The sequence below is a fragment of the Oncorhynchus masou genome, unplaced genomic scaffold (genome assembly GCF_036934945.1).
Source record: "Oncorhynchus masou masou isolate Uvic2021 unplaced genomic scaffold, UVic_Omas_1.1 unplaced_scaffold_33___fragment_4___debris, whole genome shotgun sequence".
Lineage (NCBI taxonomy): Eukaryota > Metazoa > Chordata > Actinopteri > Salmoniformes > Salmonidae > Oncorhynchus > Oncorhynchus masou.
The window spans coordinates 34,106-50,000 of record NW_027016642.1 but is presented as its reverse complement, the minus strand read 5'-3'; the positions used below and the strand labels follow the sequence as shown (position 1 = coordinate 50,000).

Genomic DNA, 15,895 nt, shown 5'->3' with positions numbered 1-15,895 from the left:
AAATGTGTAGAGTAAGATGTGTATGAGACCAACGTGTATACTTTTTGACGCTGTGTGTGTTACAGTATGACTCGTCATGCGTGTGAGGACGGCCCAGTCTTGGAGGAACAGGAGACAGAGGGACAGAGACAGCTCCACAGTCTCCTCCTACAGCAGTTAGACACAGACGTCAACATAGACAGGTGAGCCTCCCAACTCTCTCTCACACACACACACACAGACAGAATTACAATAGCATTTACCACAGTTCAGATACAATAACCTACACTTCTACTAAATTATAATAATGATAGATTGGAGATATATATCTCCTCAATTTTGTGGTATCCAATTGGTAGTTACAGTCCTGTCCCATCGCTTCAACTCCAGTACGGACTCGGGAGAGGCGAAGGTCGAGAGCCGTGCATCCTCCGAAACACAACCCAGCCAAGCTGCACTGCTTCTTGACACAACGCCCGCTTAACCCGGAAGCCAGCCGCACCAATGTGTCGGAGGAAACACGTACACTGGCGATCGTGTCGAAACCCCGTACACCCTGTGTCCGGACCGCCACAGGAGTCACTAGTGCGCGATGGAACAGGAACATCCCTCCCAGCCAAACTCTCCCCTAACCCGGACGACGCTGGGCCAATTGTGCGCCGCCCCATGAGGCTCCCGGTCGCGGCCGGCTGCGACAAAACCTTGACTCAAGCCCAGAATCTCTAGTGGCACAGCTGGCACTGCGACGTAGCCTCGATTGGATTTATCAAGTTTTTGTACCAACTGAAAGCTGAAAGCGCTTTACATAGTAAGGGGGAAACTCAACTCATCATACTGTTTCTTTTCTTATACAGCATTAGAACAGCCACACTATTTACATATTCTTTTTACACCCTAGGTCAGGACTGACAGTTCACTTTTCACATAGGATTTATGGTATGTCGCCTGTAAAAGACAATGAGGTAATGTTACTATGACTACCTTTCAAACCAGCCTATTTTTACCACCCTTTTACCATTATAAGCCTATTATACCTCACATGCCAGAACCGGTGATGAGTGCACAGGAGTAGAGCAAGATGTGGGTAGGTGTTTCTTATAAAAAAATCCATTGAATATACACCATCACAAAGATCTGTTATTCATTCGTTGAGGCAGGCCCTTAGAAAACATTATAAGACTCATACAATGTATTTTCACAAGAATAGCATATTGAGTTTGTTACTCGTCTGCGCAGCCTATGAAATAAAATCAAGTTTGTTAGTTTGTTCATTAAACAGACAAGATAACCTTACATCCCCATGCCATAATCACAGTCAACAAACATATGTTTTATAGAAAGAATATAACAGAATAAAATATAAATATATTTTTGCCACACAACTTCAGTGTCTCATGGGAACGTGTGGAACCGCTGTCATATAAGAAAAAGTGATATTTTGAAACGGAGCCCAAAGTGACTATGTGCTTTCAAAACCGTTGTATCTGTTCTTTCCGATTAAAGTAAATAAATAAATGAAACTCTGATCTGGATGAACCTCTGATTTGAAAAAGTCCCTTTTTTGATCCATGTTTAATATTGTTTTCTATACCCTCCCTTCGCTTTGTTAAGGAGCGTCGGGTGTTACATTTGGAGTATCTTAATCCTGATAGCCTGCCGATAATAATAATAGCAATCTATCATTTCAAAAGTATGTGAGACTTGTGTTTATATTTCACAACTTCTGCGGGCTTATGGGAGTTTCCTATACGCGATTGAGCAAAATAATAGGCCTCCACTTAGTTTAGGCTACATTATTGCATGTTAACCCTGAAATGATAAAGACATGAGAACTAAATGATTAAGAATTGCTGCTCCCGAAATGAAATCTTATTATCTAATTAGAGACAGACTCAGACCTCTCATTCAGAGACCACACAGACGTAGAGATCTCTCATGTGTTGTCTCAGATGTGTTATCTACTTAGAGACAGACTCAGACCTCTCATTCAGAGACCACACAGACGTAGAGATCTCTCATTGTGTCTCAGATGTGTTATCTACTTAGAGACAGACTCAGACCTCTCATTCAGAGACCACATGGACTTAGAGATCTCTCATTGTGTCTCAGATGTGTTATCTAAATAGAGACAGACTCAGACCTCTCATTCAGACCTCATTCAGAGAGATCACACGGATGTAGAGATCTCTCATTGTGTCTCAGATGTGTTATCTACTTAGAGACAGACTCAGACCTCTCATTCAGAGAGACCACATGGACGTAGAGATCTCTCATGTATTGTCTCAGATGTGTTATCTACTTAGAGACAGACTCAGACCTCTCATTCAGACCTCATTCAGAGAGACCACATGGACTTAGAGATCTCTCATTTGTTGTCTCAGATGTGTTATCTAAATAGAGACAGACTCAGACCTCTCAGTCAGAGAGACCACATGGACTTAGAGATCTCTCATTTGTTGTCTCAGATGTGTTATCTAAATAGAGACAGACTCAGACCTCTCATTCAGAGAGACCACATGGACTTAGAGATCTCTCATGTTGTCTCAGATGTGTTATCTAAATAGAGACAGACTCAGACCTCTCATTCAGAGAGACCACATGGACTTAGAGATCTCTCATGTTGTCTCAGATGTGTTATCTAAATAGAGACAGACTCAGACCTCTCATTCAGAGAGACCACATGGACTTAGAGATCTCTCATGTTGTCTCAGATGTGTTATCTACTTAGAGACAGACTCAGACCTCTCATTCAGAGAGACCACATGGACTTAGAGATCTCTCATTGTGTCTCAGATGTGTTATCTACTTAGAGACAGACTCAGACCTCTCATTCAGAGAGACCACATGGACTTAGAGATCTCTCATGTGTTGTCTCAGATGTGTTGCCAAGAGGAAGTGTTTTGCCCCTGCTGCGCTGTACAAGCCATTTGGGGAGCAGGCTGCCGGGGTGAGGAGTCTATCCCAGTTCCGGGCTTTACAGGACGGGGAGAGTGAGCTGGCCAGTCTCAGGGAGCTGGGGCTCACAGACCTGGAGGTAGAACTGTGGCTCAACAGAGACCAGCCAGAGAACACTGAGAAGGTGAATGTTATTTATATATATCATTGATATTATATAACAAGGGACGGTACAGTTGTTGGACGCCCACGTCCTGCATCCTGTTGGGAAAAGCAGGTAATAATATCTTAGAGAAGGTGATTGTTGCTTTCCAGTGGGCAAAACTGGTTGCAATGACGTCAGTACAACCAGATTGTAATAATGTCATTCTAACCAGTTTTGCCCACTGGTAATGCTGGATATAATGACAATATGTTATATATATGGTGTGGTTGTGGTTTTCAATTACACCCCCCAAGAAGGAATACAGAGCCTGTATGTAAACCAAAGAAAATGTTTGAAAAGTGATATTTACTGATTGACCAACTGTGAGTGTGCTTTCAGATGCCAAAACGTCCTGGTGGTGTAGCCTGATATAGATATTGATTGTTTGACCTACCATGGGTCTCTGTGGTAACTCAGGCATCCATGGTGGTGGTTCAGGGCCATGGTGTGTTTTCTACAGGCAGCCATGTTGTGTGTTCTGCCCTACAGGGTCATGGGGTGTGTGTGGCCCCCGGGGTGCGGCAGCAGCGTCTTCTGGTGATCCAGGACAAGATGGATGCCAGGTCAGAGCTCATTTCCCGCCCACAGCGCTTCTCTGCCAGCCTACCCCTGTCCCGCAGAGAGATGGAGATAGAGAAGGCCCTGTTCCAGGGCAATGACCGCCTAGGCTTCCTCACTGCACTCTATCATCAAGGTGGGATGATTCAACTAACACCAAAAATAATAGTGAACACTTTGAATGCAGTGTTGTTTAACATAACTAATGAATATGCAGAGGGGGAGTTATTGGGACTGGGTTGGAACCAAAGTGTTTGCTAGGGGACCTTATAATCTTTGGCTGCATTTGAATGTTTTCTCTTAGCTACCTCATGTAGCTAACATATTCTTGCTTTGCGTCTTCCTCTTTGATTTTGCCGCACAAACAACATGCTGATTTAAGTGTATACCATCACTGGTATTATCTGGCTTTATAGCTAATTATGTTCGCGCTGACTCAGTACATTTATTAGCTATCGATTAGCATTACAGGCTAACAATTAGCGGCTAACAAGATTTAGGCCCAACTTTCTAAGAAAAGACAAACTGGTGTCGTGACTTTCATTAATCTGATGACTGTTATTCATTTAATCAACTAACTATGTTTGTTACCCAATTTAAATGAATCATGTAACAATTAACTCATTAGGATCTGGGGCAGCACGGTAGAGGTTGTTTAGAGTTACCATCTCCTGAATTAAACTAGAAGAATCTATTACATCAATAAACAGTCAATTTATTAATCATACCTCATATCATATTATCATTCTGAACAGCCGTAACCTTCTTGGATCTGCAAACACCCCAGCCTTACTCAGGATTCAGTACTAAACATTAGTTTAATTAAATAATAGCAAATAATATACATACACCCTTTACATGAGACAACAGTCCCTAGTGGTCTGACGAATATGGCGGCTTGTTACACCGAAAATGAAGTGGGGTGGGGGAGAGAGAGAGAGGGAAAAGGTGCACTTATTTTTTACACATTTCAGAACTATTCTCACATTTATCATGTACTTTGCACACTAACCACCGCCCTTTTGGAATAAGAAAGCATGCACGTATTTGTGTGAGTGCCTTTGTTCGCCATTTGTCTCTATCGGGAACCAGGCCTTCTTAGGAAGGATGTGGGTTGGCCTTTCAGCTTGTGAGGTTCTGATTGACTAAAAGGGTCCGGACCATCTCGTCTACTGTTGTTCACTCTGGAAGATAACCAGTCATGTTGACGGTTCCCGTTGGTGATGATGGTTGGACAATACGGTGATTTGAGACTCTAAATGAAGGTGAGGAATTCTTCACTTCGAGTTGAGGTTCAAAGTTCCAACCATTTCAAACCTGTAGCTCCCGCCTCACGTTTCTTGGTCTAATGTTAACCTCTCTAGGGGGTGTGGGAAGTTACCGTCCCACCTGGCCAACATCCGGTGAAATTGCAACCGTTGTGTCAGATTTCAAAAATGCTTTACTGCGAAAGCATACCATGCGATTATCTGAGGACAGCTCCCAGCACACAAAACCGGTCTGTGGATCATTACCTTTGTATTGTAAAATACGGTATACCGCCCAGCCCTATGTTACGTTATGATGTGTCGGTTTGTTCACACTGAAACCTCCATAGACCAAGAAGTTAGAAAGCCTAAAGGGAGTTCAAACAAATAAAATAATTTTGAAGGAGTTTGAACAAGTCCTATATGTGTTGGAAGTGTTTCACATTCCTTGCATGTTCACAAATAGAACACAGTAGGAATTTGGGTCCGGTCTTGGTCTGTGCCTGGGGAACCGGTCCCTGGGGCTAACATACTGGCTCCTGGGGATTTGAGGGAAGGGAAGAGGGAAAAAGAATAACAAAGAGTAATGAGTTAAGTAGAATTTAATGACAATATTTTCTCATCTAAGATGTTTTATGTTGGAAGACCTCGGCATCAGTGTTGTTTTGTGTATATGTTTTCTGTTGTTGTGGACTCAAGTCTGACAATTACATTGATTTCCCCCCCTCCATTTTTTTTGTACACTGCTGCTACTCTCTGTTTAGTATCTATGCATAGTCACTTCACCCCTACCTACATGTACAAATGACCTTTAGCCTGTACCCCCCTCACTGACTCGGTATCGGTACCCCCTGTATATAGCCTCGTTATTGTTATGCTATTGTGTTACTTTTTAGATTTTTTTTTACTTTAGTTTATTTGGTAAATATGTTCTTAACTATTCTTGAACTGCACTGTTGGTTAAGGGCTTGTAAGTAAGCATTTCACGGTAAGGTCTACACTTGTTATATTCGATGCATGTGACAAAAAGTTCGATTTGAGTCAAATGACTAATTTGATGACTTGATAGAAAATAAAATAACTTGGAGCCTCAAGACTCGGGACTCAACTTTGACTTGAGACTGATGACTTGAAATTATCTGGCTGGGTTTTATCACTCATTTTCTGGCACAGAGTCTCCGTGGGTTACTCTCCACATAACCAGAGACCGTAGCCGCAGCATCTCCCTTGCAAAAAAAATGTACATGGGCTAGGGCACTAAGGCTTTGACAGATTCATACGTTGTGCTGTGCCTGTACTATGTAGTACATGGGCTAGGGCACTAAGGCTTTGACAGATTCATACGTTGTGCTGTGCCTGTACTATGTAGTACATGGGCTAGGGTACTAAGGCTTTGATTGACAGATTCATACGTTGTGCTGTGCCTGTACTATGTAGTACATGGGCTAGGGTACTAAGGCCTTGATTGACAGGTTCATATGCTGTGCTGTGCCTGTACTATGTAGTACATGGGCTAGGGTACTAAGGCTTTGATTGACAGGTTCATACGTTGTGCTGTGCCTGTACTACATAGTACATGGGCTAGGGTACTAAGGCTTTGATTGACAGGTTCATACGTTGTGCTGTGCCTGTACTATGTAGTACATGGGCTAGGGCACTAAGGCTTTGATTGACAGATTCATACGTTGTGCTGTGCCTGTACTATGTAGTACATGGGCTAGGGCACTAAGGCTTTGATTGACAGATTCATACGTTGTGCTGTGCCTGTACTATGTAGTACATGGGCTAGGGCACTAAGGCTTTGATTGACAGATTCATACGTTGTGCTGTGCCTGTACTATGTAGTACATGGGCTAGGGCACTAAGGCTTTGACAGATTCATACGTTGTGCTGTGCCTGTACTATGTAGTACATGGGCTAGGGCACTAAGGCTTTGATTGACAGATTCATACGTTGTGCTGTGCCTGTAATATGTAGTACATGGGCTAGGGCACTAAGGCTTTGATTGACAGATTCATACGTTGTGCTGTGCCTGTACTATGTAGTACATGGGCTAGGGCACTAAGGGGCTTTGATTGACAGATTCATACGTTGTGCTGTGCCTGTACTATGTAGTACATGGGCTAGGGCACTAAGGCTTTGATTGACAGATTCATACGTTGTGCTGTGCCTGTACTATGTAGTACATGGGCTAGGGCACTAAGGCTTTGATTGACAGATTCATACGTTGTGCTGTGCCTGTACTATGTAGTACATGGGCTAGGGCACTAAGGCTTTGATTGACAGATTCATACGTTGTGCTGTGCCTGTACTATGTAGTACATGGGCTAGGGCACTAAGGCTTTGATTGACAGATTCATACGTTGTGCTGTGCCTGTACTATGTAGTACATGGGCTAGTGTACTAAGGCTTTGACAGATTCATACGTTGTGCTGTCCCTGTACTGTGTAGTATATGGGCTAGGGCACTAAGGCTTTGATTGACAGATTCATACGTTGTGCTCTGCCTGTCCTATGTAGTACATGGGCTAGGGTACTAAGGCTTTGACAGATTCATACGTTGTGCTGTGCCTGTACTATGTAGTACATGGGCTAGGGCACTAAGGCTTTGACAGATTCATACGTTGTGCTGTGCCTGTACTATGTAGTACATGGGCTAGGGTGCTAAGGCTTTGATTGACAGGTTCATACGTTGTGCTGTGCCTGTACTATGTAGTACATGGGCTAGGGCACTAAGGCTTTGATTGACAGATTCATACGTTGTGCTGTGCCTGTACTATGTAGTACATGGGCTAGGGCACTAAGGCTTTGATTGACAGATTCATACGTTGTGCTGTGCCTGTACTATGTAGTACATGGGCTAGGGCGCTAAGGCTTTGATTGACAGATTCATACGTTGTGCTGTGCCTGTACTATGTAGTACATGGGCTAGGGCACTAAGGCTTTGATTGACAGATTCATACGTTGTGCTGTGCCTGTACTATGTAGTACATGGGCTAGGGCACTAAGGCTTTGATTGACAGATTCATACGTTGTGCTGTGCCTGTACTATGTAGTACATGGGCTAGGGCACTAAGGCTTTGATTGACAGATTCATACGTTGTGCTGTGCCTGTACTATGTAGTACATGGGCTAGGGCACTAAGGCTTTGATTGACAGATTCATACGTTGTGCTGTGCCTGTACTATGTACTGTAGTATATGGGCTAGGGCACTAAGGCTTTGATTGACAGATTCATACGTTGTGCTGTGCCTGTACTATGTAGTACATGGGCTAGGGCACTAAGGCTTTGACACAGATTCATACGTTGTGCTGTGCCTGTACTATGTAGTACATGGGCTAGGGCACTAAGGCTTTGATTGACAGATTTTGATTGACAGATTCATACGTTGTGCTGTGCCTGTACTATGTAGTACATGGGCTAGGGCACTAAGGCTTTGATTGACAGATTCATACGTTGTGCTGTGCCTGTACTATGTAGTACATGGGCTAGGGCACTAAGGCTTTGATTGACAGATTCATACGTTGTGCTGTGCCTGTACTATGTAGTACATGGGCTAGGGCACTAAGGCTTTGATTGACAGATTCATACGTTGTGCTGTGCCTGTACTATGTAGTACATGGGCTAGGGCACTAAGGCTTTGACAGATTCATACGTTGTGCTGTGCCTGTACTATGTAGTACATGGGCTAGGGCACTAAGGCTTTGATTGACAGATTCATACGTTGTGCTGTGCCTGTACTATGTAGTACATGGGCTAGGGCACTAAGGCTTTGATTGACAGGTTCATACGTTGTGCTGTGCCTGTACTATGTAGTACATGGGCTAGGGCACTAAGGCTTTGATTGACAGATTCATACGTTGTGCTGTGCCTGTCCTATGTAGTACATGGGCTAGGGCACTAAGGCTTTGATTGACAGATTCATACGTTGTGCTGTGCCTGTACTATGTAGTACATGGGCTAGGTACTAAGGCTTTGATTGACAGATTCATACGTTGTGCTGTGCCTGTACTGTGTAGTACATTTGGGCTAGGGCACTAAGGCTTTGATTGACAGATTCATACGTTGTGCTGTGCCTGTACTATGTAGTACATGGGCTAGGGCACTAAGGCTTTGATTGACAGATTCATACGTTGTGCTGTGCCTGTACTATGTAGTACATGGGCTAGGGCACTAAGGCTTTGATTGACAGATTCATACGTTGTGCTGTGCCTGTACTATGTAGTACATGGGCTAGGGCACTAAGGCTTTGATTGACAGATTCATACGTTGTGCTGTGCCTGTACTATGTAGTACATGGGCTAGGGCACTAAGGCTTTGAGATTCATACTTTGATTGACAGATTCATTGACAGTTCATACGTGCTGTGCCTGTACTATGTAGTACATGGGCTAGGGCACTAAGGCTTTGATTGACAGATTCATACGTTGTGCTGTGCCTGTACTATGTAGTACATGGGCTAGGGCACTAAGGCTTTGATTGACAGATTCATACGTTGTGCTGTGCCTGTACTATGTAGTACATGGGCTAGGGCACTAAGGCTTTGATTGACAGATTCATACGTTGTGCTGTGCCTGTAATATGTAGTACATGTGCTAGGGCATTAAGGCTTTGATTGACAGATTCATACGTTGTGCTGTGCCTGTACTATGTAGTTCATGGGCTAGTGTACTAAGGCTTTGACAGATTCATACGTTGTGCTGTCCCTGTACTGTGTAGTATATGGGCTAGGGCACTAAGGCTTTGATTGACAGATTCATACGTTGTGCTCTGCCTGTCCTATGTAGTACATGGGCTAGGGTACTAAGGCTTTGACAGATTCATACGTTGTGCTGTGCCTGTACTATGTAGTACATGGGCTAGGGCACTAAGGCTTTGACAGATTCATACGTTGTGCTGTGCCTGTACTATGTAGTACATGGGCTAGGGCACTAAGGCTTTGACAGATTCATACGTTGTGCTGTGCCTGTACTATGTAGTACATGGGCTAGGGCACTAAGGCTTTGATTGACAGATTCATACGTTGTGCCTGTGCCTGTACTAAGGCTTTGACAGATTCAGTACATGGGCTAGGGCACTAAGGCTTTGATTGACAGATTCATACGTTGTGCTGTGCCTGTACTATGTAGTACATGGGCTAGGGCGCTAAGGCTTTGATTGACAAGTTCATACGTTGTGCTGTGCCTGTACTATGTAGTACATGGGCTAGGGCACTAAGGCTTTGATTGACAGATTCATACGTTGTGCTGTGCCTGTACTACGTAGTACATGGGCTAGGGTACTAAGGCTTTGACAGATTCATACGTTGTGCTGTGCCTGTACTGTGTAGTACATGGGCTAGGGCACTAAGGCTTTGATTGACAGATTCATACGTTGTGCTGTGCCTGTACTATGTAGTACATGGGCTAGGGCGCTAAGGCTTTGATTGACAGGTTCATACGTTGTGCTGTGCCTGTACTATGTAGTACATGGGCTAGGGCACTAAGGCTTTGATTGACAGATTCATACGTTGTGCTGTGCCTGTACTATGTAGTACATGGGCTAGGGCACTAAGGCTTTGATTGACAGATTCATACGTTGTGCTGTGCCTGTACTATGTAGTACATGGGCTAGGGCACTAAGGCTTTGATTGACAGATTCATACGTTGTGCTGTGCCTGTACTATGTAGTACATGGGCTTGGGTACTAAGTCTTTGATTGACAGGTTCATACGTTGTGCTGTGCCTGTACTATGTAGTACATGGGCTAGGGCACTAAGGCTTTGATTGACAGATTCATACGTTGTGCTGTGCCTGTATTATGTAGTACATGGGCTAGGGCACTAAGGCTTTGATTGACAGATTCATATGCTGTGCCTGTACTATGTAGTACATGGGCTAGGGCACTAAGGCTTTGATTGACAGGTTCATACGTTGTGCTGTGCCTGTACTTTGTAGTACATGGGCTAGGGCACTAAGGCTTTAATTGACAGGTTCATACTTTGTGCTGTGCCTGTACTATGTCTTGTGACCGTAGCGTACGTGTAGGTATGTACGGCAGGACCAAATCAGAGAGAGAGGTAGGAGCAAGCCCATGTAATGCTTTGTAGGTTAGCAGTAAAACCTTGAAATCAGCCCTTGCCTTAACAGGAAGCCAGTGTAGCACTGGAGTAATATGATACATTTTTTTTGGTTCTTGTCAGGATTCTCGCAGCCGTATTTAGCACTAACTGAGGTTTATTTAGTGCTTTATCCCGGTAGCCGGAAAGTAGAGCATTGCAGTAGTCTAACCTAGAAGTGACAAAAGCATGGATTAATTTTTCTGCATCATTTTTGGACAGAAAGTTTCTGATTTTTGCAATGTTACGTAGATGGAAAAAAGCTGTCCTTGAAATGGTCTTGATATGTTCTTCAAAAGAGAGATCAGGGTCCAGAGTAACGCTGAGGTCCTTCACAGTTTTATTTGAGACGACTGTACAACCATCAAAGATTAATTGTCAGATTCAGCAGAAGATCTCTTTGTTTCTTGGGACCTAGAACAAGCATCTCTGTTTTATCCGAATTTAAAAGTAGAAGGTTTGCAGCCATCCACTTTCTTATGTCTGAAACACATGCTTCAAACGAGGGCAATTTTGGGGCTTCACCATGTTTCATTGAAATGTACAGCTGTGTGTCATCCGCATAGCAGTGAAAGTTAACATTATGTTTTCAAATGACATCCCCAAGAGGTAAAATATATAGTGAAAACAATAGTGGTCCTAAAACGGAACCTTGAGTAACACTGACATTTACAGTTGATTTGTCAGAATACAAACCATTCACAAAGACAAACTGATATATTTCCGTGTGTTTCCAATCTCTCCAAAAGAATGTGGTGATCGATGGTGTCAAAAGCAGCACTAAGGTCTAGGAGGACAGATGCAGAGCCTTGGTCTGACGCCATTTAAAGGTCATTTACCACCTTCACAAGTGCAGTCTCAGTCTATGATGGGGTCTAAAACCAGAAGCATTTCGTATACATTGTTTGTCTTCAGGAAGGCAGTGAGTTGCTGCGCAACAGCTTTTTCTAAACATTTTGAGAGGAATGGAAGATTCGATATAGGCTGATAGTTTTTAAAATATTTTCTGGGTCAAGGTTTGGCTTTTTCAAGAGAGGCTTTCTTACTGCTACTTTTAGTGAGTTTGCTACACATCCGGTGGATAGAGAGCCGCTACTGACTCAGGACAACTGAGCTTTGGAGAAAAATCTAGAAAAATGCTCCCTGTTAGGGAACATTTTTTCTTTGCTATGATAAGAGTGTCTGCTAAATGGCCAATATGTTTTTTAAAAAGTAGGCTACAAGCTGTCATGGACTACTAACACTTATGCGCTCACAATTTTGGTCTTTCCCTTAGAGGAAGATACCCAAGCTGACCAGCAGGGGGCATCTTCCTCAAACCCCCTGGACTCCCTGTACAGAGATGTCCTAAGTGATAGGCGACAACACACGTCTGTATCAGAGGACTCTGAGCTGAAAACCACAGGACACTCATCTCTACCTCAGCCTGAACCACAAACTGACTTTGAGAAATCACAGAGCTCATGGAAAAGCACTGACCAATCACAAGTCCAGCTTGACTGTAGATCTGATCCATTGAGAAGTGGGATCAAGGACTCTGACCAATCAACTACAATGGACACTTCTGGCCAATCACAAGATCAGGACAGATCTGTACACAAGCAATTGTCAGCTCCAAAGAAGATAAATGTGAGCCAGCCAATTGGGAGTCTGTGTAGTGTGGCAACGGCGGGGCCTGGGGGTCCGGTGATGGTGCGGGGCGAGGTAGAAGAGATTCCAGAGGAAGAGATTCAGCAGAACCGCGAAACAGAGGAAGGGATCCGGAACATACCACGATTCCACAACTACCAGCCAGGGAAACCATCAAAGGTAGAACCTTCCTCAACGTAAAATCAAACTAATTGTGTTTTAGTAACCGTGTTTCTCTGGGAGATAAGAGTATCACTCACTTGTTCTAATGACATTAACCAGACTCGGTTACGTGTCTGATGTATAAGCTACTCATATTACAGACTAAGAATGAGAAATGAAACAACTGTCTTGAGTTCAGTCTCATGGCTTTGAGATCTGCCACACCACCTTGCTGTTGTCTGGTCCCTGTGGTTGTACGTAGGTGCTGTGTGTGAAGAACCTGAGTGCCCGTGCCTCTGTGGCCCAGCTGGTGGCGCTATTCTCCAGGTTTGATTGTGACATCACCCAGCCTGTTGTCTACCGCCTACTCACTGGCAGACTGAAGGGACACGCCTTCATCACACTATCAGGTAACACTGACGTGTGTGTGCACACACACAATCTTTGTCAGATGACTGAGTTTGCTCTCACATACACACACACACACACACACACGTTCTCCCTGTAGGCTCAGATTACACACATGCATACACTCCTCTATATTTAAGGTGACTGACGAACTGACTAACTCATACACACATGCACTCCCTCGCTCTATCTCTAAGCAGCACACCAATTCAAATGTGCTTGTTATGTATATACATTGCACATAACACGTGCTGTAATAATTGTGTATAATATAGTACGGTGATTCGAAAAGTATTCAGACCCCTTGACTTTTTCCACATTGTATTACATTATAGCCTTATTCAAAAATTGATTAAATCTTTTTGTTTCTCATTAATCTACACACAATGCCCCATAATGACAAAGGGAATACATGTTTTTAAAACAGAAATACTTTATTTACATAAGTTTTCAGACCCTTTGCTATGAGACTCAAAATTGAGATCAGGTGCATCCTTTTTCCATTGATCATCCTAGATGTTTCTACAACTTGATTGGAGTCCATCTGTGGTAAATTCAAATGATTGGACATGATTTGGAAAGACACACACCTGTCTGTATAAGGTGCCACAGTTGACCATGCATGTCAGAGCAAAAACCAAGCCGTGAGGTCGGAGGAATTGTCCATAGAGCTCCAAGACAGGATTGTGTCGAGGCACAGATCTGGGCAAGGGTACCAAAACATGTATGCAGCATTGAAGGTCCCCGAGAACCAAGTGGCCTCCATCATTCTTCAATGGGAGAAGTTTGGAACCACCAAGACTCTTCCTAGAGCTGGCCACCTGTCCAAACTGAGCAATCGGGGGAGAAGGGCCTTGGTCAGGGAGGTGACCAAGAACCCAATGGTCAGTCTGACAGAGCTCTGGAGTTCCTCTATGGAGACTCTGCAGCACTCCACCAATCAGGCCTTTATGGTAGAGTCTCTGAGTGGCCCAGTCAGAGCCTGGACTTGAACCCAAACGAATATCTCTGGAGAGACCTGAAAATAGCTGCGCAGCGATGCTACCTATCCAACCTGACAGATCTTGAGAGGATCTGAAGAGTAGAATGGGAGAAACTCCCCAAATACAGGTGTGCCAAGCTTGTAGCGTCATACCCAAGAAGACTCGAGGCTGTAATCGCTGCCGAAGGTGCTTCAACAAAGTACTGAGTACAGGGTCTGAATAATAATGTATTGTCTAAAAACCTGTTTTTGCTTTGTCCTTATGTCCTGTGTGTAGAATGATGAGGAAAAAAAGATTTGATCAATTTTAGAATAGGGCTGAAACGTAACAAAATGTGGAGAAAGGGAAGGGGTCGGAAAGTATTCAGAATTCACCATATACAATATATACTGTACCAGTCAAAAGTTTGGACACACCTACTCATTCCAGGGTTTTTCTTTATTTTTACATTGTAGAATAATAGTGAAGACGTCAAACTATGAAATGGCATTTATGGAATAATTTAGTAACCAAAAATTGTTAAACAAATCTAAATCCAATCTTTTGACTGGTACTGTATATATCGTCCAAACATAACATCCTAATATGAAACTGTATTGATATATTTCTTATTTTCTCCCATCACTAATATTGTCGTGTTATACAATTTTCTAGACACCGAAACGTCCCAGAGAGCCTTGGAGATGGTGAACGGGTACCGGTTGCTCGGGAAACCTTTGGTGATCGAGTTTGGCCTAGAGCGGAGGGATGAGAAGAAACCAAAAACGGAACGGGAAGAGGAGAAAACGAGAGAATGTAGTGTACCATCTCTACCTAACCCCAGTACTACAGACACTAAATACTACAACAGGACTTCAACACACAAATAAGAGAGAGAAACAGACCGACCACATACATACATAGGGCGGCAGTGTAGCCTAGTGGTTAGAGCATTGGACTAGTAACCGAGAGGTTAGAGGTTGCAAGTTCAAATCCCCGAGCTGACAAGGTACAAAATCTGTCGTTCTGCCCCTGAACAGGCAGTTAACCCACTGTTCCTAGGCCGTCATTGAAAATAAGAATTTGTTCTTAACTGACTTGCCTAGTAAAAATAAAAAATGTGGTCAAAGGAGGAGAGTGACTCTTCAATGACTGAGGTTTGACATTTCTGCTCCTTGTACCATTTGTTGTGTGAAGGTCAATAAACGTGGATTAATTTGTATTTTTGTCCTGGATGTTAAGTGTTTTTTTTTTGTATGATCATAGGCTGTGTTTGGAATGTGAAGTATTAAAAATATGTTCTCTGTTGCATTGCATTCTAATGGTGGGATTCCTCCAGGGGTCCAGTGATGAAAAATGGTCATAGTTGAGTAAAGGTTTAATGTACGTTAATAAAAAAATGACTCAAGTGAAAGTCGCCAAGTAAAATACTACTTGACTATAAGTAAGCAAACCAAAGAAAACATTTTTTTATAGGCAGGCAGGGGCTCCAACACCATTTACAAACGCAGTGGTTTGTAGGCCTCATTGCTCGCACATGCTTTTTCAGTTCTGCCCACAAATTTTCTAAAGGATTGAAGTCAGGGCTTTGTGATGGCCACTCCAATATTGACTTTGTTGTCCTTAAGCCATTGTGCCACAACTTTGGAAGTATGCTTGGGGTCATTGTCCATTTGGAAGACCCATTTGTGACCAAGCTTTAACTTCTTGACTGATGTCTTGAGATGTTGCTTCAATATACCATGTAATTTTC

At 43.3% G+C, this 15,895-nt stretch overlaps 1 protein-coding gene across 1 annotated transcript; it reads left to right on the top strand.

Moving 5' to 3' along the window:
• Window positions 1-44: 44 nt before the first annotated feature.
• Window positions 45-15,364, top strand: rbm41 (RNA binding motif protein 41). The gene is made up of 6 exons (XM_064964839.1): window positions 45-182; window positions 2,857-3,058; window positions 3,569-3,773; window positions 12,258-12,790; window positions 13,035-13,182; window positions 14,818-15,364. Exons 1-6 carry the CDS (start codon window positions 67-69, stop codon window positions 15,030-15,032), a joined length of 1,419 nt encoding a protein of 472 aa, XP_064820911.1. The 5' UTR covers window positions 45-66; the 3' UTR covers window positions 15,033-15,364.
• Window positions 15,365-15,895: the final 531 nt, after the last annotated feature.

Bases quoted from the DNA above. Each gene is read 5' to 3' on its own strand.
- rbm41 (XM_064964839.1), top strand. From the start codon at position 67: ATGACTCGTCATGCGTGTGAGGACGGCCCAGTCTTGGAGGAACAGGAG. The intron at 183-2,856 runs GTGAGCCTCCCA...GTGTTGTCTCAG, and splicing joins ACAGACGTCAACATAGACAG to ATGTGTTGCCAAGAGGAAGT. The intron at 3,059-3,568 runs GTGAATGTTATT...TCTGCCCTACAG, and splicing joins AGCCAGAGAACACTGAGAAG to GGTCATGGGGTGTGTGTGGC.